The sequence below is a fragment of the Rutidosis leptorrhynchoides genome, chromosome 3 (genome assembly GCF_046630445.1).
Source record: "Rutidosis leptorrhynchoides isolate AG116_Rl617_1_P2 chromosome 3, CSIRO_AGI_Rlap_v1, whole genome shotgun sequence".
Taxonomy (NCBI): domain Eukaryota; kingdom Viridiplantae; phylum Streptophyta; class Magnoliopsida; order Asterales; family Asteraceae; genus Rutidosis; species Rutidosis leptorrhynchoides.
In genome coordinates, this window is record NC_092335.1 from 500,406,204 (window position 1) to 500,432,013 (window position 25,810).

The 25,810-nt window shown below is 30.9% G+C and overlaps 1 protein-coding gene and 1 long non-coding RNA gene across 2 annotated transcripts; one reads left to right on the forward strand and one right to left on the reverse strand.

Annotated features, from left to right (window-relative positions):
* Window positions 1–960: 960 nt before the first annotated feature.
* On the reverse strand, window positions 961–7,589 carry LOC139898238 (uncharacterized). The gene is made up of 5 exons (XM_071880972.1): window positions 7,297–7,589; window positions 6,573–6,989; window positions 3,844–3,939; window positions 1,636–1,703; window positions 961–1,111 (listed from the first exon to the last, which is right to left on the reverse strand). Exons 1-5 carry the CDS (start codon window positions 7,537–7,539, stop codon window positions 994–996), a joined length of 942 nt encoding a protein of 313 aa, XP_071737073.1. The 5' UTR covers window positions 7,540–7,589; the 3' UTR covers window positions 961–993.
* Window positions 7,590–23,563: 15,974 nt separating this feature from the next.
* On the forward strand, window positions 23,564–25,169 carry LOC139898239 (uncharacterized). The gene is made up of 4 exons (XR_011776925.1): window positions 23,564–23,880; window positions 24,018–24,084; window positions 24,290–24,340; window positions 24,999–25,169. It is a non-coding gene; the product is annotated as an uncharacterized lncRNA (long non-coding RNA).
* The last annotated feature ends 641 nt before the right edge of the window (window positions 25,170–25,810 follow it).

Here is a 25,810-nt window from a genome sequence, read left to right on the forward strand (position 1 = left end):
TATCTATTGTTTCATCATCTAGAGATTGAAACAAAGAGAATGAAAAGTTATACCTTTGGGTGAAAAAGTTTTCATGATGGTCACACATTTTGACTAAAAGATAGCTACATTACACACCATTTCATGAAAAGTGACACATTTTCATGAAAAGTGATACCATTTCATGAAGAGTTGTGTCTTTTGATCAATAAGACACCAACTGATAAACATAACCCTTTCAATTAATTAACTATAGTTATCTTAAACAAGCGTGCACTCTACACTTTCATAACTTGTAATAAAGTTTAACTAGAAATCCACTTGTCTCCACTAAATCATCATCACACAAAATGACCGATGACACTAGAACTACCAACATTTATCATATTATTTAGGTTTTCTGGTATATAAGTGCGATTGAGTCGAGTTACTCGTGAACTACTCAAGCCCGATTCGATAATTACTTGATTCGAGCCCTTAAAAAATATTTTGAATATTATTTACTAAACGAACCTTTTAATTCGTTAATATATACACACTTATAAGTTTGTTTTCACCACCACCACCACCACGACGACGACGACGACGACGACAACAACTGTTATATATATTTGTCAAAGTCGAGTCGAGTGAGCTCAATTTAAGCTTAATATATTAAGCTAGATACGAGTCGAACTCAAGCTCAAACTCTTAAAATTTTAAAAAAGCCAAAATCAACCAATGTGATCTCAAAATCACTTGGTCTAGCTTGTCGTGTAATTGTCGAGTGGGTTGCAATCTTTGCTCCCTAGTTTGCTTGTTCTGTTGTAAATTTCGTGTTTGCTCGGTTGTTTCTTGGCCGAGTCGTTGTTTGGTTGCGTTCGTTCATTAATAAAATTGCTTGCTTTTCGAAAAAATAATAATAATGCTTATTTAGAACAAAAAAAAGAAGTTAAAAGTTGAAATACTTATTTAATTCTCTGAAACATATAGGTAACAGTTTGAATGACAACAAGTGTGTCCAATTAATAGAGTTCATGAGGAGGTACACAAGTAGTTGTAGAGAATCTTATTGAAGTTCTTGGCTTGTTCAATCTGGGGTATATGTGATGCATTTTTCATCACCTCCAATGATGCATTATTTCCTAACATCCTAAATCAAAAACGACAGATACCAATCTTCAGAATCAACACATACAAAGCATAAGTGATAAATCGGACCGACATAGTTTTCATACAATATATTTTCACTTACTAATATATTTATAAACATGACAAGTGTATCATCATTATCTCAATCGGATCATAACCAGTGGTTTAATTAGATCATCGACTTTTCGTAACTATATCATAGTAAGTAACGAAACAAAATACACGCTTAAACGAGGTCGTTTTCCAAAGGAAAACACCCTCAACATAGAATACAAATAAACGGGAGTAAACGCGGGAGCTCGCACCTAGAAATCAACTCACTAAACGAGAACTATCTATAAGCAAGTCTCCCCTAACAACCCGATAAACCTAAAACAAAATAACCAAAAAAAAAATATGTTATCCCCTAACAACTCACACGCTTATGCTCATACATTGAAGAGATGAACATGTTAAATCGGCCTAAAATGTAGTTATGTAAACAGAAATCATGATATAAAGGAAGAGAAGGAAATAGAGGCATACTCTTTAAGTTCTTTAGCCATATCCAATAAAAATATGTTATCCTGATCACCCCATATGATTAACACTTCCTACATATATTTGACAAAAAGAAGAAAGAATTCAATTCAAATTCAAATTGCTAGCTAGAAGAACGTATTGATCAATCCATTCTTCCTCACGCACATACTCCGACTACATGGTTCAAATTTTTGCCTAAAAAGCTTAATGTTTTTCTATGGCGTTTTAAATTGGATTCGCTTCCTCTTCGTTGGAATCTATCTGCGAAAGGTTTAGAGATTAACTCGATCGTTTGCCCGGTTTGTAATAATGGTATTGAGATGAGTGCACACTTGTTTTTTGATTGCTCTTTGGTCTCGGATATCTGGAATCACATTCGGGTTTGGTCTAGGTGTAACATGCCTCGCTTTACTTCTTGAAACGATGTGGCTAATTGGATCGATGCATTACAGGTTTCGAACACAAAAAGAGATCGGATCGTGGCGATAGTGGCTACCCTTTTATGGATTATATGGCGCTTCAGGAACGGAGTAGTGTTTAACGAACCTTTTTTTTTTAATTGTAATAGTCTTTTTGATGTTACTAGGCTATTTTCGTTTCGTTGGTTAAAATCTAGAGGCCATTTGATTTTCGATTGGAACACATGGCTCTCTACACCGTTGTAATACTTTTGTTTTTTCTCCTTTAGCACCTTGCTAGGGAGTTTTTTATAATATAAATTTTTTAGTCTGTTAAAAAAAAAAAAAGAAAGTAACTTAAAGTGACTCTTTCTCTCTCTCTCTCTATCTATATATATATAAATGGGCAGAATCAATGGGGAAGTAACCAATCGGGGGGAAGCGGGGGCAAGCAAAAAAAAAAAATTCGTTATTTTTGAAAAAAAAAATTTCCGGCATCAAGATCACACGAAAGTATGAACATTTAGAAAAGACACTTCGTGATGAATGTTATTATTTAGGCGGGAAAACGAACGACAAAAATAACATTCAAGATAATATTGAAGAATGTGAACGTTTTTTTTTCTTCTTCATGTTTTGTGAAGTAAAATTTAGCCCGGTTTAGGGTTTAGGGTTTGGTGTTTTGGGTTTATGAACCCTAAACTCTAAACCGTTCGTGTTAAAAACTCAATCTAAATCCTAAATCTAAACCCTAAATCTAAACCCTAATATCTAAACCCTATAAACCCTAATATCTAAAACCTCAACATACGCTTGAAAAACACGATAATTGTTATATATTACTTCTTCGAGCGTTTTCCCGCCAAAATAAAAACATTTATCACAAAATGTCTTTATTAAATGTTCATATTTTCATCCAATCTATAATGTTCGTGAACAAAGTTTTTTCAATTTTGCTTCCCCCTGCTTCCCCTCGATTTGTTACTTCCCCCTTGATCCTACCACTATATATATATATATATAGTGGTAGGATCAAGAGGAAAGTAACCAATCGGGGGAAGCAAAATTTATTTTATTTTTTTCGTTTTTTGAAAAAACTTTATTCACGAACATTATAGATTGGATGAAAATATGAACATTTAATAAAGACACTTTGTGATAAATGTTTTTATTTTGGCGGGAAAACGCTCGAAGAAAAATAATATATAACAATTATCCTGTTTTTTGAGCGTATGTTGAGGTTTTAGATATTAGGGTTTAGATATTAAGGTTTATAGGGTTTAGATATTAGGGTTTAGAAATTTAGGGTTTAGATTTAGGGTTTAGATTTAGGATTTAGATTGAGTTTTTAACACAAACGGTTTAGAGTTTAGGGTTTTGGGCTTTGGGTTTAGGGTTTGTGTTTTGAGTTTATGGAATAAACCCAAAACACCAAACCCTAAACCGGGCTAAATTTTACTTCACAAAACATGAAGAAGAAAAAAAACGTTTACATTCTTCACGAACAATATTATCTTGAATGTTATTTTTGTCGATCGTTTTCCCGCCTACATAATAACATTCATCACGAAGTGTCTTTTCTAAATGTTCATATTTTCGTGTGATCTTGATGCCGGAAAAAAACTCCAAAAAAACGAAAAAAAAAAAAAAAATTGCTTCCCCCGCTTCCCCCCGATTGGTTTTATATATATATATATATATATATATATATATATATATATATATATATATATATATATATATTTGTTACATCGAAGTTTTAGGCTGCAATTCATTTTTGTGTGCATAATAATTGGCACAATGAGAAAATAACCTGTTGAAGAGGGGAAATTTTTGGCTTGTCATGTTGGCCAAGTGCCAGCCCTTTTAGCAACTCCAATTTCTCTTTCCTGTTTTCAGCGTATAATTTCTGCAACCAAAATTACACAGTTATTCATGTTAGTTTCAAAGGAGAATTTACATATATAATTGGGAATTTAATTTACATAATTATTATATATACAAACGTAACAAAATTATATTATATATAACTATTAGAGTAAATTACTTTTAGCGTTAACCTTTAAAATTTAATCATCTCCGTGTTTTATATACCTTTTTATTGTTGTCTTTGAACATTTGATAAACCATTATTAACTCTACTAGAGTAAGGAACTTTAATAAATATAACCAGTCTACTCTTAATATATATACTTTCGTTTTCCGAGTTCATTTTTCCTAAGCATTTAATAATGAAATCAACCTTTTATTTCTTTTTATTTAAAAGAACATGATGTCGGATTAGTTTGTCTATATGAGGAATATTCATTTGAGTCCATAAATTAAGTTGAGATTCAAGGTACCAATGAGAGCGCGACATATGTCGCGAAAATCACATGTGATTGAAAAAAAAATTCAAAAAATTTTTTTCAAAAAAAAATTTTTAAAATTTTTTTTTTTTGAAATTTTGTTTTCGAAATTTTTTAAAATTTTTTTTTTACAATCACATGTGATTTACCTGCACAATCACATGTAATTAAATTGTACAATCACATGTGATTGGATTTGCCATGCATAATCACATGTGATTGGGTTTACAATCACATGTGATTTACATGCATAATCACATATGATTTAAAAAAAATCGAAAAAAAAAATTTTGAAAAAAAATTTCGAAAAAAAAAATTTCAAAAAAAAAATTTTCGAATTTTTTTTATCAATCACATGTGATTTTCGCGTCACATGTTGCGTTCTCATTGGTCCATTTGTTTTCAAGCAAATTTATGGATGCAAGTGATTACAACTCTTGTCTTCTAAGTATATATACTATATTAGCTAGGCATATAAGTAGGCCAACATTATTTTTAGTAAATGTCTCGGTACTTTACTCTATAAATTTATTGCGATTGCGAACACATATATAATGCCATAATGGTGACATGCTATACTTGCTGTTCCAAATGAGAAGATTGCATAATACATCGCAAATATAACTATGGTTACGACAAATATATTTTTCTAATACAGGATTTTTTTTATTTTTTATTTTTATTTTTTTTTATTTTTTTTTACATTTTATTATAGTAAATAGTAAATTATATAAATGGTCATGTAATTTACATCTATACAAATTTACAAAAATGGTGTCTAAATTGTTTTCACATACATTTGTCTCATAGATAGTGCATCCTCCTCCTAACTCACCAAGTTCTGTGTGTGTGTGTGTGAATTTGTTGTAAAAAAGGTTTATGAACAATTTCTGTTAATATGTGCAAATCACACTGGCATTCATGAAATTTACTTCACTCTATTCTTGCATCCTTTCCATCGTAAGATCAAAACTCAAAATGATTTATGAGGTTAAAAACCATAGAATATAATAAGTGACCTTAATAATAATATATTTATTAGTTCTTAACTCATAAGTTTGTGTGTTGAACGTAAACCATTTAACAATTTCGTTTCGTGTGGTCTTTCATTTAGATATACATTGTATTATGGACTACCCCATATTTAATCTTCACCATATGTAGTAGTATTATCAAGTATAAAGTATTAACTATTTTATCTTCACCATATGTAGTGCTGTTGACAAACTGTTAAACTATCTAATTACTCTGCATTATTGCTGAAATTATAAGTAACTGATAATTGAATTTGAAAAATGAAGATTCGTGACTGAGAATAAAAAACCATAATAGTTACCCCGTATAAAATAGTAGTCCATATGTTCCAATTCTATGGTCTCCAAAATTTCATGATCATATCAAACTATATTTTCTATTTACTTTATTATTTTATACTTTATTTTTAAACCTTTTTTTGTTTTGTTTTACATGCACTTTTTAAGGGTATAAATAAACTTTATATCCTTATTTTTATCCATTTTTGAAGCTGGACAATAAATGAAACATACGAAAAAAATGAATAATTGACGACCAATACGGACAAATGGAGTAACTTTTTACTGATACTCTAGATTTGAAATAAGCGCCATTTACTAAATTTAAGATAAGCATAAAAAATGTCAATTTGACTTTATATTCAGGATATAATAATTGTAGTTTTGACTGAACTGATTTAAGTAATAGAGAGTAAATGATTTAGAGTAATAAAAGAATATAAATTAGGTAATTTAATAATATTTAGTAGTTATATTTTACAAGTAAACAATTATTTAGAATAGATAGATATAAACTATTATTTGGAGTATAATTTTTTATATAGTAAGATGTAAATTTTTATATAGTAAGATGTAAATTAGGTACCCCTACTTTGTAATATTATGAAGTATCTTACGTAAATGTTTTACAAAAGTAGAAACCTATAGGCTATATGGCTACGTAGAAACTTTTTATCAGAAATGCTGTACCATAAGTAAATTACATTAGACTATGATGTTTTAGGTAATATAATAGTTACATTTTATAACCAGTTTCATTTTATATTACTTCTTTTGAGACCGACGTTGATATACAACTATATTCAAATGTGTAGTAGTGCCATTGATAACGATTGAGAAAGACAAAAAATACTTTAAAATTGAACAGAAAACAAACTTACGTCAATAAAATCGTTGAGAACAAAATCCGGAACGTAAACACGACTGATATTGACTGCTGCCAAACGCATCAACGTCCGTAACTGCCCGGCCGTTACGGGCAGCATCAACTCTTCAATTTTTTCAACATTTGCTCTTTTTAGCAACTCTTCATTATCAGACGGTCTCATGTTCAATCCCGAACTCGCGATCACTACTTTTTCGACCCGCTCTGGCCACATCTCCGCCAATCTGTACGCCACGAAACCGCCGTAACTTGTTCCGACTACCGTGTACTTATTCACTCCTAGCTTCTCCATTAGTTTCGCAATTGCATTTGCTTGAAATATCTCTGATCGTTCTGATGATTTCGTTGTTGATTCGCCGAAGAATACTAGATCGGGGATGTATAAGTCGAAATGAGGCGCCAAAAATGATACCTATCAATATTTTAACAATTTTGTCACAAAAATCGTACAGTTTAATCTAATTAATCAAATAAGAACGATCATGAGATAAACATAAACAACACGATTATAATAAAATCATTAAAAATAATACAGTAATAATAATAATAATAATAATAATAATAATAATAATAATAATAATAATAATAATAATAATAATAAGCGATTTAGTGAACAGATAATAAATCGAACTGCGGTCGTATCAATTTTGTACGGAACAGTGAGGGGAAAATAGAAAAGTAGTAGTAAGAATTTCAATTTGTTGCTAACAAGTACTGACCTGCTGACGCCACTGCCAAACGCCGTGAGGACCGAATCCGTGAATTAAAAGAAGCGGCGGTTTACGGTGATCAGAATTTGCCGACGGAGAATTGGCGGGAGATGAGGAGGGTTTAGGTCCCCAAAAGTGGATGGTAGTGTAGGAATCGACATCGATGAATTGAGAGGAGAGGCCGGAGGAGGTGACGGAACGGCGGAGGAAGGAGCCGTACAAGTAGATGAAGCTAAAGCAAGAAGTTACCATTGTTGCAGTAAGATGAATATTTACACTCTGGTCGAGTGCATTATATAGGAAGAAAGTAAAGGGGGGGGGGGGGGGGGGGGGGGGGGGGAGGGGGGGAATGATGAGCAAATTTTTTAAGAGCTTAATGAGAGTTTAAGGTTCTGTTTGGATTAAATTAGCGGAAGCTGAAATTTATAGTAGAGTTGAAGTTGGATCTTGAGATTTTAAGTTGAAGTTTATTACTTATAAGCTACTTTCAAGAACTTATTTTTTTCTAGAACTTGATTTTTTATAAGTTTTATTTTTTGTTGTATGTGACACGAAACTTATTATTAGGGGTTTATTAAAATCATAAATACAATTTCTCATAAGTTTTCATAAGCTTGTCAGTCATCATAAGCTTGTTAGTCAGACACACCCTAAATTTATTTGTTTTCATATTCAAGTGATTATGAAAAAAATAAGTTATGGAATATTAAGTTATTTGAAGTAGCTTAAGAATATAAACTATGGATTTATGAAAACATAATAGGAGCTTATAGAAAGTTCATAAATCATTATACATCATTTTTTTTCTTCTTCCTTATATGTTATTTTACATACATAAGTTCCATCTAGTTATTATAGAGTTGACATCGTAACGGATATGGATCGGGTGATATCATATTTGCATCCATATTCATTTACTATTCATTCATATCCGTTTAATTTTTTTTCAATCTATCAATATCCATATCCAATGGATTAAGCATGTTAATAGATATACATTGGATATTCAACAGAATATTATTCTAACGACGATTTGAAAAATTAAATATAGACTATAACAAATGTAAATGTATAATTTTTATGTTATCTGTGATGACCCAGAAATTTCTGACCAAATTTAAACTTAATCTTTGTATGATTAACATTTCCGACACGATAAGCAAAGTCTGTAAAACTGAATCTCAAAGTTTTTGAACTACTTTCATATATTCAAATACCTTTCGGTTATTCTTGACGATTCGCGAACAATTATATGTATATAGATACATATATATATACTATAACTTGAAAACGTAACAATGTATTAATTGTTTGATACCGTACATTAAACTTATTGGTTTAAATATTTATTTAAATATATATGAAAAGTTGAAATATTAATTGTATGAATAACTTGCGACGTATACTTAAAACGTGTTTATGAATGTTGAAAATATATATTAACTTGGTCATAAAACGATTTGTTATTATATATATTAACAAATAGCGAGACAATGATTTATAGAAGTAAATGACCAAAACACTCGAAAGTTTAAGATACACTTAGAATGATATAGTTTATTGATAATTTAAGACTATATTTTGACAAAGGTACGAGTCACAAAACGTAAATTGCGAGTTTTCTAAGCGTACGAAAATGCGTTCGAGAAACTGGAACCGGGACATAAGTCGAGTGACAACGTACGAGTCATCGGAACGAAAATTACAAGTCAACTATGCACATGAATTTAATATAATATATAATTAATTATTTAAATTATATATATTATATATATTATATTTAATTATGTCGACAAACATGAAAATAAAAAATATGTGAGCTGGATCTGACGGCCATGCGATCGCATGAGAAATAGGCATAAAACCCATGCGATCGCATGGGCATCAGATTTCAAAAAGTTGCCTATAAAAGTCCAGTTTCTGCTCGAATTCTTTTACACATATATTACTCTGTAAGTATTTAATTATTATAATTATAATAATAATAATAATAATAATTATTATTATTATTATTATTATTATTATTATTATTATTATTATTATTATTATTATTAATCTTAATATTTTTAGTAATATTATACATAAAATATTACGACGAGGACATGAGCGTGTGACTTTCAAAACAAGCTTCAAACGGGATAGAACTAAGGAAATTATGGGTTATAGCTATGGAGGTTATGGGTAATGTTCATGGGTATTGTTCGCAAGTCAAACCTAGTATTTATCATCTCTGTTGCGTCTACGTACTTTCCTGCAATATTGAATCTCAATATTGATACGTGAGCATTCATATCTTATCTTTTATATATTAATAGTGTATACATGTCTAGTGCTCGAGTATATATTTATACATGCTTGTATGCTAAATTTCGTCGTTAAACAGTTTATAATGAATCACGAATTAAATACATATATTACTGGTAAAAGGTATATGATATACATGTTTTCGGAAAGCTGGTGAAAAATCAATAACTTTTCATTTAGAAATCGCGTAATTTCGATGAACGAATCAAAAGATATGGTCAACTGAATTATAATTGACGTTAATTGGAATTGCTTTTAAATCTGCAATTAATATTTAAACAACCTGTTTATGAGATTGATAAAATACTACTAGCCAAGTAAATGAATCCTTATATAAGGCACGTCTCGTTTTGTTGAACAATTGTCAAAATTGACTTTTTGAAATTACTTTTGATAACTTTTGTATGTCGATCTCGAGCATTAGGATTGTGATACACTATATTCCAACCTAGTTTATTAGACATGTATTGACCAACATATGTTCTCTAGGTTGAGATCTACGGTTAATCTTGCATTCCGAGTTACGGTCACTTTTTGATGAATGACCTTATGTGCTGCTAAGGTGAGTTTTATTGCTCCCCTTTTAATTGCTTTTGCAATCTATATTTTTGGGCTGAGAATACATGCACTTTATTTTAAACACAATGGATACAAGTACATACTAAATTCTACACTGAGTTTGAACCGAAAATCCCTTAGCTTTGGTAACTAGTAACTGCCGGTTATAAGAACTGGTGGGCGCGAGTAGTAGTATATGGATCCATAGGGCTTGATATCCCCGTCTGAGCTAGAGCGCTAGCCTTTTAACGGACGTATGCTATTTGAGAAGCGTACACGTTGGTTTGCGTGTATTATTAAGATGATTATACAAAGGGTATAAAATATATATACGTTAAGTTTAGTTACCAGGGTGCTCAATTTCGTAGAATATTTTGATAAACGTTTCTGGATGAAACAACTGAAAAATTGTGATTCACTTTTATATACAGATTATGCGAAACACTAAAACTATGAACTCACCAACCTTTGTGTTGACACTTTTAAGCATGTTTATTCTCAGGTTTCTAGAAGTCTTCCGCTGTTTGCTTATATGTGATTAAAACTATGTGCATGGAGTCATACATGCTTTATTCAAGAAAACTTTGCATTTACAAAATCATCACCGTGTATCTTATTTTAACTTCATTGTCAACGGATGTATTATGGTAAACTATTATTTATGGTGATTGTCTATATGTAGAAATCAGCAAACGTTGAAAACTTTAGAAATTGATATTCATTTATTTTGTACCTTTTGAAAAGAATGCAATGTTTACAAAACGTATCATATAGAGGTCAAATACCTCGCAATGAAATCAATGAATGACGTGTTCGTCCATATGGATTTGGTGCGATCGTCACAGTTGGTATCAGAGCGTTGGTTCTAGTGAACCAGGTCTCGCATAAGTGTGTCTAACTGATAGTTGTTAGGATGCATTAGTAAGTCTGGACTTCGACTGTGTCTGCATGTCAAAAGTTTTGCTTATCATTTCTTGTCAGAAATTACCTGTCTATCATCTTAAGTCTAAACGCGTCTTATTGCATTGATTGCATAGATAGTGTATAGACAAAATTCATATCTTGGCATATCTATTACAGTAAACTTTGACTACCATCTTCCGAAAATTTCTCCGTAATTTACGGGATTTTGGTATTATATATACATATGTAAATTATGTATTGAAGAGTACCAATCTAAATTCTATAATCTATTTCATATCAAAAATCATCCCTCTAATTATACAAGATGGATCACGTATCTAGTTCAAATTCCTTAAATTCCGACAGCTATTACGATATGGATATTCACCTGAACTCTGAAGAAAGTGTAACAGGAATGAATCAACCAATCAGCCATCACCTATTCTGGATGAATTGGGGATGGGTTCGTAGCCTACTTAATCATTGGAGACAAGAAGAAGGTGATCCCTTCCATCCACCACATTCACCTCTTGGCGAAGAACCTGAAGCACTTACCGGCGAACCTATTCGTAATACTATTTTCTCTCTCATTTCCAAAGTATCTCATCATGATTATATAATATCCCATATTATAAATCTTATTTATCCGATCGTCCAAACCATCGATCATCCCGGTATAATAGAAGAAGTCAACGAGCTTCGTGCTTGGGTAGTGGCTTTGGAGAATATGGTGCAAGGGTTACGAACACCAGCAGCAGCACCCGCAGCATAACCGGTACCACCATCAGCAACACCAACAGTACCATCACCACCACCAACAACAACATCCGCATTCTATACCTCAACATCACAATCTGTACTTCGAACATCAATGTCATACGCACCATAGATACCAAGGAATACCAACAACAACAAACGATGAAGTATTGATTCATAACTTCATCGAAGAAATATTTTGCAGAGAATATGTAATTTCTAAAAGTTTTAGAGATTATATATTCTAGTCCTAGTCGAAAACCAGATGAGATTAATATTATGTTAACTCATTTAAATCATGATTACATCTAAAGAAAATATATATGTAGGTGTATTTTCATAAAGAATGTAATTAAGAAAACTCTTTTGTACAAACTGTTAATGGTGAGAATATTTTAACGGGTAGGTAATACTCGGGAAATATATAAGTTCACAATTAATATGTTATACTGTACATTCTTCAACTTTGATTCAAAAATTATTAACTATGCTCACAGCGATATACAATCGTTTCCATACAAATTCAATTACATATTCTGATTTTGAAAAATCAGAATCCAAGCCATGATTTAACAGAAAACATCACTCTTAGATTCTTACATCTTTCAACTGCTATACTTTGACTTCAAAACTGTGCTAGAACATCACTTCTATTCATAAATCCAGAAGAAAAAAAAAATTGTATCGTTCAAAATTCTAGAACATCATATGTATCTTGACAATTACAATCTTCATGCAAACCCTTCAAACTTTTGAAAACACCTCGGACTGATAACCAACGATTCAGTTGTGATAACTTTGAATGCTGATGAAGCAGCAAAAACTGTAAACGACCTTAACAGCCAAAAATTTGATGATAAAGGATAGTGTGCTGGCAAAGCTCAGAAAAAGTGAAAGTTTGGAACTGGAAAACGGATTGAGCAAAGTATGAAAGAGGCTGTGGATAAATCACAAGTACGAAACCTGACTTCAAAGAATCCAAATGATTCAGTATCTGCTGAAGACATTAACGAATACCTTGCTTCCTAATCTAAACCCTTGCGGACAATATTCTTCATCATCCTCTGATATTAGAAATTCTAAGATATCATCGTATCTTTCATTATAAATATCCTCCATATTTCTGGAGGTAATTCCATAATCATTCTTATCGGAAATCAATTTTCTCCTTGCGATATCTGTGTAACATCATAAAAAAAAACTATTTTAGTTTCTAAATTCTGAAACCTTCGAGTTTAAAATATGAATATTTTTGAAGAGGTGTTGGGAACTGAAGCATGAGTTAGTATAATATAATGACACTTGATCAACGTGATTATATTACAGTAAGTCATGCTGAGTTTCTAATGGAACGTGATAAAAGTTCACAGATCATACCCTCATTATAAACCATGTTACATAACTCTTTCATTTTATTTAACCTCTAAACTATCAAGAAAATATTTTCTGTCTTTTTCGAGGTATTCTGGTAATTTGACAAGTCAGATTGTGCTATTACCGTTTCTTTTTAGAACATTAATTATGTTCATTCCGAAATTCATACCTACGAATTCTGGACCATTATTCGCTTGATTTAAAGTCGGGAAGATAAAACAAAAGCATGAAGCTTCAAAATATCAATGGGAGTATATATAAATCACAGTAAATTGGAGAGAGTATTAACTGTGGATGTCAATGATTATGGAAAGACAGAAGCAGAGACATCAAAATATAAGGGAAGATATAAAACCCAACAACCACCCAGAAATTACAAACCGTGTATATCAATGCGTATAGCAATATAAAGACACGGGAGAATAAAAAACACTATAACCCCAAGGTAATGGTAGAAGAAAATAACTTCCTCCGGTGGTAGATGAAAAAGAAGAATGACAGATATGAAAGTTAGGAGTATATCAAGAATCAGAACTGGATGAAGCATTTTTCACAATCTTTTGAAAATAGGAAATGAGGAAGAAGATGTAAGAGTGATGAAAATAATGAAACGGAAGAGGTCAATTTATAGCGAAATATCAAACATAGCAATCGATGCAGATTACGCATTTAATTAAAGAAGATCTTAATCTCCTTAATTTCCAAAGAATCAATTCTTATTTAGATTATGAAGATTTTCTATTCCTTAAATTACGGAAATCAATCGTTAATATGTCAAGAGTTAAGACGAATCTCTATTGTTCATTTCACTCTTTTACGATAACATCTCTCATACGCTTCGAATAATCAGATTGTTTTATCCATATTATTCAACGGTGATAAAACTCTATTTATCAACACATATACGTCATGAAAACATTTTTATTGTTAGTCATGACGACCTCACTCAAATTTCGGGACGAAATTTCTTTAACGGGTAGGTACTGTGATGACCCAGAAATTTCTGACCAAATTTAAACTTAATCTTTGTATGATTAACATTTCCGACACGATAAGCAAAGTCTGTAAAACTGAATCTCAAAGTTTTTGAACTACTTTCATATATTCAAATACCTTTCGGTTATTCTTGACGATTCGCGAACAATTATATGTATATAGATACATATATATATACTATAACTTGAAAACGTAACAATGTATTAATTGTTTGATACCGTACATTAAACTTATTGGTTTAAATATTTATTTAAATATATATGAAAAGTTGGAATATTAATTGTATGAATAACTTGCGACGTATACTTAAAACGTGTTTATGAATGTTGAAAATATATATTAACTTGGTCATAAAACGATTTGTTATTATATATATTAACAAATAGCGAGACAATGATTTATAGAAGTAAATGACCAAAACACTCGAAAGTTTAAGATACACTTAGAATGATATAGTTTATTGATAATTTAAGACTATATTTTGACAAAGGTACGAGTCACAAAACGTAAATTGCGAGTTTTCTAAGCGTACGAAAATGCGTTCGAGAAACCGGAACCGGGACATAAGTCGAGTGACAACGTACGAGTCATCGGAACGAAAATTACAAGTCAACTATGCACATGAATTTAATATAATATATAATTAATTATTTAAATTATATATATTATATTTAATTATGTCGACAAACAAGAAAATAAAAAATATGTGAGCTGGATCTGACGGCCATGCGATCGCATGAGAAATAGGCATAAAACCCATGCGATCGCATGGGCATCAGATTTCAAAAAGTTGCCTATAAAAGTCCAGTTTCTGCTCGAATTCTTTTACACATATATTACTCTGTAAGTATTTAATTATTATAATTATAATTATTATTATTATTATTATTATTATTATTATTATTATTATTATTATTATTATTATTATATTATTAAGATTATTATTATTATTAATCTTAATATTTTTAGTAATATTATACATAAAATATTACGACAAGGACATGAGCGTGTGACTTTCAAAACAAGCTTCAAACGAGATAGAACTAAGGAAATTATGGGTTATAGCTATGGAGGTTATGGGTAATGTTCATGGGTATTGTTCGCAAGTCAAACCTAGTATTTATCATCTCTGTTGCGTCTACGTACTTTCCTGCAATATTGAATCTCAATATTGATACGTGAGCATTCATATCTTATCTTTTATATATTAATAGTGTATACATGTATAGTGCTCGAGTATATATTTATACATGCTTGTATGCTAAATTTCGTCGTTAAACAGTTTATAATGAATCACGAATTAAATACATATATTACTGGTAAAAGGTATATGATATACATGTTTTCGGAAAGCTGGTGAAAAATCAATAACTTTTCATTTAGAAATCGCGTAATTTCGATGAATGAATCAAAAGATATGGTCAACTGAATTATAATTGACGTTAATTGGAATTGCTTTTAAATCTGCAATTAATATTTAAACAACCTGTTTATGAGATTGATAAAATACTACTAGCCAAGTAAATGAATCCTTATATAAGGCACGTCTCGTTTTGTTGAACAATTGTCAAAATTGACTTTTTGAAATTACTTTTGATAACTTTTGTATGTTGATCTCGAGCATTAGGATTGTGATACACTATATTCCAACCTAGTTTATTAGACATGTATTGACCAACATATGTTCTCTAGGTTGAGATCTACGGTTAATCTTGCATTTCGAGTTACGGTCACTTTTTGATGAATGACCTTATGTGCTGCTAAGGTGAGTTTCATTGCTCCCCTTTTAATTGCTTTTGCAATCTATATTTTTGGGCTGAGAATACATGCACTTTATTTTAAACACAATGGATACAAGTACATACTAAATTCTACACTGAGTTTGAACCGAAAAACCCTTAGCTTTGGTAACTAGTAACTGCCGGTTATAAGAACTGGTGGGCGCGAGTAGTAGTATATGGATCCATAGGGCTTGATATCCCCGTCTGAGCTAGAGCGCTAGCCTTTTAACGGACGTATGCTATTTGAGAAGCGTACACGTTGGTTTGCGTGTATTATTAAGATGATTATACAAAGGGTATAAAATATATATACGTTAAGTTTAGTTACCAGGGTGCTTAATTTCGTAGAATATTTTGATAAACGTTTCTGGATGAAACAACTGAAAAATTGTGATTCACTTTTATATACAGATTATGCGAAACACTAAAACTATGAACTCACCAACTTTTATGTTGACACTTTTAAGCATGTTTATTCTCAGGTTTCTAGAAGTCTTCCGCTGTTTGCTTATATGTGATACAAACTATGTGCATGGAGTCATACATGCTTTATTCAAGAAAACTTTGCATTTACAAAATCATCACCGTGTATCTTATTTTGACTTTATTGTCAACGGATGTATTATGGTAAACTATTATTTATGGTGATTGTCTATATGTAGAAATCAGCAAACGTTGAAAACTTTAGAAATTGATATTCATTTATTTTGTACCTTTTGAAAAGAATGCAATGTTTACAAAACGTATCATATAGAGGTCAAATACCTCGCAATGAAATCAATGAATGACGTGTTCGTCCATATGGATTTGGTGCGATCGTCACAGTTGGTATCAGAGCGTTGGTTCTAGTGAACCAGGTCTTGCATAAGTGTGTCTAACTGATAGTTGTTAGGATGCATTAGTAAGTCTGGACTTCGACTGTGTCTGCATGTCAAAAGTTTTGCTTATCATTTCTTGTCAGAAATTACCTGTCTATCATCTTAAGTCTAAACGCATCTTATTGCATTGATTGCATAGATAGTGTATAGACAAAATTCATATCTTGGCATATCTATTACAGTAAACTTTGACTACCATCTTCCGAAAATTTCTCCGTAATTTACGGGATTTTGGTATTATATATACATATGTAAATTATGTATTGAAGAGTACCAATCTAAATTCTATAATCTATTTCATATCAAAAATCATCCCTCTAATTATACAAGATGGATCACGTATCTAGTTCAAATTCCTTAAATTCTGACAGCTATTCCGATATGGATATTCACCTGAACTCTGAAGAAAGTGTAACAGGAATGGATCAACCAATCAGCCATCACCTATTCTGGATGAATTGGGGATGGGTTCGTAGCCTACTTAATCATTGGAGACAAGAAGAAGGTGATCCCTTCCATCCACCACATTCACCTCTTGGCGAAGAACCTGAAGCACTTACCGGCGAACCTATTCGTAATACTATTTTCTCTCTCATTTCCAGAGTATCTCATCATGATTATATACTATCCCATATTATAAATCTTATTTATCCGATCATCCAAACCATCGATCATCCCGGTATAATAGAAGAAGTCAACGAGCTTCGTGCTCGGGTAGTGGCTTTGGAGAATATGGTGCAAGGGTTACGAACACCAGCAGCAGCACCCGCAGCATAACCGGTACCACCATCAGCAACACCAACAGTACCATCACCACCACCAACAACAACATCCGCATTCTACACCTCAACATCACAATCTGTACTTCGAACATCAATGTCATACGCACCATAGATACCAAGGAATACCAACAACAACAAACGATGAAGTATTGATTCATAACTTCATCGAAGAAATATTTTGCAGAGAATATGTAATTTCTAAAAGTTTTAGAGATTATATATTCTAGTCCTAGTCGAAAACCAGATGAGATTAATATTATGTTAACTCATTTAAATCTTGATTACATCTAAAGAAAATATATATGTAGGTGTATTTTCATAAAGAATGTAATTAAGAAAACTCTTTTGTACAAACTGTTAATGGTGAGAATATTTTAACGGGTAGGTAATACTCGGGAAATATATAAGTTCACAATTAATATGTTATACTGTACATTCTTCAACTTTGATTCAAAAATTATTAACTATGCTCACAGCGATATACAATCGTTTCCATACAAATTCAATTACATATTCTGATTTTGAAAAATCAGAATCCAAGCCATGATTTAACAGAAAACATCACTCTTAGATTCTTACATCTTTCAAGTGCTATACTTTGACTTCAAAACTGTGCTAGAACATCACTTCTATTCATAAATCCAGAAGAAAAAAAAAATTGTATCGTTCAAAATTCTAGAACATCATATGTATCTTGACAATTACAATCTTCATGCAAACCCTTCAAACTTTTGAAAACACCTCGGACTGATAACCAACGATTCGGTTGTGATAACTTTGAATGCTGATGAAGCAGCAAAAACTGTAAACGACCTTAACAGCCAAAAGTTTGATGATAAAGGATAGTGTGCTGGCAAAGCTCAGAAAAAGAGAAAGTTTGGAACTGGAAAACGGATTGAGCAAAGTATGAAAGAGGCTGTGGATAAATCACAAGTACGAAACCTGACTTCAAAGAATCCAAATGATTCAGTATCTGCTGAAGACATTAACGAATACCTTGCTTCCTAATCTAAACCCTTGCGGACAATATTCTTTATCATCCTCTGATATTAGAAATTCTAAGATATCATCGTATCTTTCATTATAAATATCCTCCATATTTCTGGAGGTAATTCCATAATCATTCTTATCGGAAATCAATTTTCTCCTTGCGATATCTGTGTAACATCATAAAAAAAAACTATTTTAGTTTCTAAATTCTGAAACCTTCGAGTTTAAAATATGAATATTTTTGAAGAGGTGTTGGGAACTGAAGCATGAGTTAGTATAATATAATGACACTTGATCAACGTGATTATATTACAGTAAGTCATGCTGAGTTTCTAATGGAACGTGATAAAAGTTCACAGATCATACCCTCATTATAAACCATGTTACATAACTCTTTCATTTTATTTAACCTCTAAACTATCAAGAAAATATTTTCTGTCTTTTTCGAGGTATTCTGGTAATTTGACAAGTCAGATTGTGCTATTACCGTTTCTTTTTAGAACATTAATTATGTTCATTCCGAAATTCATACCTACGAATTCTGGACCATTATTCGCTTGATTTAAAGTCGGGAAGATAAAACAAAAGCATGAAGCTTCAAAATATCAATGGGAGTATATATAAATCACAGTAAATTGGAGAGAGTATTAACTGTGGATGTCAATGATTATGGAAAGACAGAAGCAGAGACATCAAAATATAAGGGAAGATATAAAACCCAACAACCACCCAGAAATTACAAACCGTGTATATCAATGCGTATAGCAATATAAAGACACAGGAGAATAAAAAACACTATAACCCCAAGGTAATGGTAGAAGAAAATAACTTCCTCCGGTGGTAGATGAAAAAGAAGAATGACAGATATGAAAGTTAGGAGTATATCAAGAATCAGAACTGGATGAAGCATTTTTCACAATCTTTTGAAAATAGGAAATGAGGAAGAAGATGTAAGAGTGATGAAAATAATGAAACGGAAGAGGTCAATTTATAGCGAAATATCAAACATAGCAATCGATGCAGATTACGCATTTAATTAAAGAAGATCTTAATCTCCTTAATTTCCAAAGAATCAATTCTTATTTAGATTATGAAGATTTTCTATTCCTTAAATTACGGAAATCAATCGTTAATATGTCAAGAGTTAAGACGAATCTCTATTGTTCATTTCACTCTTTTACGATAACATCTCTCATACGCTTCGAATAATCGGATTGTTTTATCCATATTATTCAACGGTGATAAAACTCTATTTATCAACACATATACGTCATGAAAACATTTTTATTGTTAGTCATGACGACCTCACTCAAATTTCGGGACGAAATTTCTTTAACGGGTAGGTACTGTGATGACCCAGAAATTTCTGACCAAATTTAAACTTAATCTTTGTATGATTAACATTTCCGACACGATAAGCAAAGTCTGTAAAACTGAATCTCAAAGTTTTTGAACTACTTTCATATATTCAAATACCTTTCGGTTATTCTTGACGATTCGCGAACAATTATATGTATATAGATACATATATATATACTATAACTTGAAAACGTAACAATGTATTAATTGTTTGATACCGTACATTAAACTTATTGGTTTAAATATTTATTTAAATATATATGAAAAGTTGGAATATTAATTGTATGAATAACTTGCGACGTATACTTAAAACGTGTTTATGAATGTTGAAAATATATATTAACTTGGTCATAAAACGATTTGTTATTATATATATTAACAAATAGCGAGACAATGATTTATAGAAGTAAATGACCAAAACACTCGAAAGTTTAAGATACACTTAGAATGATATAGTTTATTGATAATTTAAGACTATATTTTGACAAAGGTACGAGTCACAAAACGTAAATTGCGAGTTTTCTAAGTGTACGAAAATGCGTTCGAGAAATCGGAACCGGGACATAAGTCGAGTGACAACGTACGAGTCATCGGAACGAAAATTACAAGTCAACTATGCACATGAATTTAATATAATATATAATTAATTATTTAAATTATATATATTATATATATTATATTTAATTATGTCGACAAACAAGAAAATAAAAAATATGTGAGCTGTATCTGACGGCCATGCGATCGCATGAGAAATAGGCATAAAACCCATGCGATCGCATGGGCATCAGATTTCAAAAAGTTGCCTATAAAAGTCCAGTTTCTGCTCGAATTCTTTTACACATATATTACTCTGTAAGTATTTAATTATTATAATTATAATTATAATTATTATTATTATTATTATTATTATTATTATTATTATTATTATTATTATTATTATTATTATTATTATTATTATTATTATTATTATTATTATTATTATTATATTATTAAGATTATTATTATTATTAATCTTAATATTTTTAGTAATATTATACATAAAATATTACGACGAGGACATGAGCGTGTGACTTTCAAAACAAGCTTCAAACGAGATAGAACTAAGGAAATTATGGGTTATAGCTATGGAGGTTATGGGTAATGTTCATGGGTATTGTTCGCAAGTCAAACCTAGTATTTATCATCTCTGTTGCGTCTACGTACTTTCCTGTAATATTGAATCTCAATATTGATACGTGAGCATTCATATCTTATCTTTTATATATTAATAGTGTATACATGTCTAGTGCTCGAGTATATATCTATACATGCTTGTATGCTAAATTTCGTCGTTAAACAGTTTATAATGAATCACGAATTAAATACATATATTACTGGTAAAAGGTATATGATATACATGTTTTCGGAAAGCTGGTGAAAAATCAATAACTTTTCATTTAGAAATCGCGTAATTTCGATGAACGAATCAAAAGATATGGTCAACTGAATTATAATTGACGTTAATTGGAATTGCTTTTAAATATGCAATTAATATTTAAACAACCTGTTTATGAGATTGATAAAATACTACTAGCCAAGTAAATGAATTCTTATATAAGGCACGTCTCGTTTTGTTGAACAATTGTCAAAATTGACTTTTTGAAATTACTTTTGATAACTTTTGTATGTCGATCTCGAGCATTAGGATTGTGATACACTATATTCCAACCTAGTTTATTAGACATGTATTGACCAACATATGTTCTCTAGGTTGAGATCTACGGTTAATCTTGCATTTCGAGTTACGGTCACTTTTTGATGAATGACCTTATGTGCTGCTAAGGTGAGTTTCATTGCTCCCCTTTTAATTGCTTTTGCAATCTATATTTTTGGGCTGAGAATACGTGCACTTTATTTTAAACACAATGGATACAAGTACATACTAAATTCTACACTGAGTTTGAACCGAAAATCCCTTAGCTTTGGTAACTAGTAACTGCCGGTTATAAGAACTGGTGGGCGCGAGTAGTAGTATATGGATCCATAGGGCTTGATATCCCCGTCTGAGCTAGAGCGCTAGCCTTTTAACGGACGTATGCTATTTGAGAAGCGTACACGTTGGTTTGCGTGTATTATTAAGATGATTATACAAAGGGTATAAAATATATATACGTTAAGTTTAGTTACCAGGGTGCTCAATTTCGTAGAATATTTTGATAAACGTTTCTGGATGAAACAACTGAAAAATTGTGATTCACTTTTATATACAGATTATGCGAAACACTAAAACTATGAACTCACCAACCTTTGTGTTGACACTTTTAAGCATGTTTATTCTCAGGTTTCTAGAAGTCTTCCGCTGTTTGCTTATATGTGATACAAACTATGTGCATGGAGTCATACATGCTTTATTCAAGAAAACTTTGCATTTACAAAATCATCACCGTGTATCTTATTTTGACTTCATTGTCAACGGATGTATTATGGTAAACTATTATTTATGGTGATTGTCTATATGTAGAAATCAGCAAACGTTGAAAACTTTAGAAATTGATATTCATTTATTTTGTACCTTTTGAAAAGAATGCAATGTTTACAAAACGTATCATATAGAGGTCAAATACCTCGCAATGAAATCAATGAATGACGTGTTCGTTCATATGGATTTGGAGCGATCGTCACATTATCAGTTTATTAAACATGTTTTGATTGTGATTTGTCGCCGAATGTGAATTTAATTGAGCAAAATACGTTATAATATAAATAAATATATGTTTAAACCAATTTAAAAGTGTAACGTGTAATATTATCAACAACAATTTAATAATTGTAACGTTTATAACTCTTATTTTTGTTAATAACTTTATTTTTTTTAGGTTAGATGTATATGTATATGTAGATGTATATGCATATATTTTAGTACGTATATATGTATGTATATATATGTATTTCAGATGATAATTAATATAACAATGAATAATAAATTGTCATCCATATCCGATCTATAAAATATTTAGATCGTACATATTCATATCAATTATTCGTCCATATTTTTTTTTGAAAAGCCAGCAAAGAATTTTATTAAAATAAAGAATTTACATTCGATTGCCTCAAAGGCTGAGATAAGCAAACACGACAATTCACAAAGAACTATACACTTTAAATATATGCTTCAGAACACGAAAATTAATTCGAAAAATAAATCAAACAGGAAAATACTCATGGATTCTACAATTATCATAGATAATTAATATTCATTATAAATGATGCGCATCGAATGAGTATTAATGGTTGAAACATTCATTGCCATTCTGAGTTTATCAAACACTTGCAATACATAAACTCTAGTTTTTAGCTTAAGTAATAAGCTCCAACTAAAAACTAGTTTCATTCAAACACATCTATAGATTCTATTAAATTACTATTTGGATGATTTCATAAAAAACCCATTTCCCTTCCTTAAAAAAATCAAAAAAAAAGGAAAAAAAATTAGGCCATGTAGATGATGTTATCAAGAATAATACTACGTAGATAATAATAAATTAAATAATTTAAAAGAGAAAAAAATACATAAAAAGAAACGAAGTAGGTTAAATCTTTATAGGAGATACACTTTAGCAGCCTTTTATTGAGACACACAAATTATTTGCAGACTTACCGTAATCACGTTTGCCCTCACTTTTGAAACCACCGCCCAAATTAATCTGCTTATCCTTCTCTTCTTTTTCTTCATCAATAAATATGCTTATTCTTGCTTCGTCAACAGCTTCATCTACAAGTTAAAATCTTTTAACTTTCTTTCTATCACAACTTGATTTTTAGTGTTAGGGTTTGAATTCCATCTTCTACATAGACAATAACAGGATTTCCTCATGCTTTTTCAGTTTTATGAAGTTTTGGACAGATTCTAAATCGATTTCCATTTAAAATCAGGTTTGATGTAGCTTTCGAATACTATTTTTTTTTGTATTATTAGTTTTTGTGCTTTGTTAGTTTGATTTGGTACTTTTAGATTTTTATTTGTTAGGTATAGATTTTTATTTAGTATGTTTACTTGGTGTTTGTTGCAGATTATGATGGTAGTTTTGTTGGTAAAATTCAAAGATGGAAGATGAATGAAAACCCCAATAAAGATATGTATGTTCAATTTAATCTATTCAAAACATTGTATTGTTAATTCAACAAATAAGGTATGTATTTCTTGCACACAAGGTGCTCGATGAAATGACATGAAAAAAATTTACCACTTCAGTTCTTACTAATTTTTTGTACCTGAATATTCACTCATATGTATGTATGAATGTTCTTTAATTATCAAAGAAGTTTTATGTCATTTTGGTAGTGTGAGTTCTGGAGCTTCTAAAGGCAAAGTATATACATGCTTCTCAATGAGGTAACTCCGTGTACTCGAAATTTAATCACGATTTTTGGTGTTCTTATACGTTTAAATCAGAGCTGCAGTTCTTTCAATCGGTTATTCGTGATTGTTGGATTCAAGTGTAGAACCGTTTAATGAATTTTCGGTTAGACATGCTCTTTTTTATCTCTATAATTAAAATGTTCAACTTTTTTTTCTTTGATACTTTTAGGTGTTTGGTTAAATTTTTAAGATATATAATTTGGGTTGGTTCTTATGTGGTGGATTTTCATTAATTGAATATAAAGAACTCAACAAAGAAGATAAGCATAATAATATATGAACAGGGTTTCGAAAGATAGGGTGATACCAGCTGTATTAGAGGGTGATACCAGTATTAGAGAAGATAGGGTGATAATTTAAATAGAAACTAATTACAAAAATTGAATAAGTATTATTGATTCAGTGATCAAATGCTCAAGTGTAAAAGCAGGTCATTCATCAAGAACGTTTTTTTGCTATGTAGGTCAATATGATCTCTTACCTCTTTTTTTCCGGTAACATCTTTAGGATAATATCAATATCAATATCTATATATAAGAAATAAGAAAGGAAAGGGTTTTGTAGCTCCAATTAAGAATCAGTAAGACTTCTTGCTATTGTTGTTGATGATTTTATTTTAATATTGGTGTAGGATCAAGATTGGATCATAGAAATCAGATAAAGAAGCAAGTCTATGTAAGGTATGTAAATGTATCAAATGTATTATTTGTCATAAGTTATTAATTCCTGCTCATATTTTTCTAAATAATTCTCATATATTGTTGATGTGTATTTGCTGTTGCTACTTCAATTTCTTTAGTAAGTAGGGATTTAAGATTTAAATGAATTGATGATCAATACTTCCATTTTTTAAAATTATGAATTTACCCATTTGAGTTGATACAACCTAAATTAAAGCATTCTTAATTATATGATTACAAATTGCTACCCATACTCGAACCCCGAAACATGTTACATTTGTGTACATAACAGTTTTCAATTACACTTTATAATGAATGATATAATGGTATGATGATCTTCTGCAAGGTGACAAAATGGGCACGTCTTTACCATATTATTAGTGGCAATCACGTGTTATGTATTTATCGTAGGTGACGAAATAAGCGGGTTTAGGTAAACGGGTCATAATGGGTGCAATTGTATTGTCTTATTTGTTATAACTAGCGTTCGAACCCTCGCTTCGCGCCGGGAGTTCGGTTTTCAATGTATTTTATTGCGTTTAGTTTGTAAAATTATTTCGTGGCGAATGATGATGTCGTTGAAACGCAACTCGAGTTGAACTAAAAGGTATAACCCGTGGAAAATTTAAATGTTATTTTAAATTAACAATATATGTGCATCTCCTCGTTTCGCTATGAAATTGTCGATTTTTAAAAATATAACGCAAAATAAACGTGTATGAAAAGTACCTCAAATATTTAGCGTTTTTTAAAAAGCGTCCGT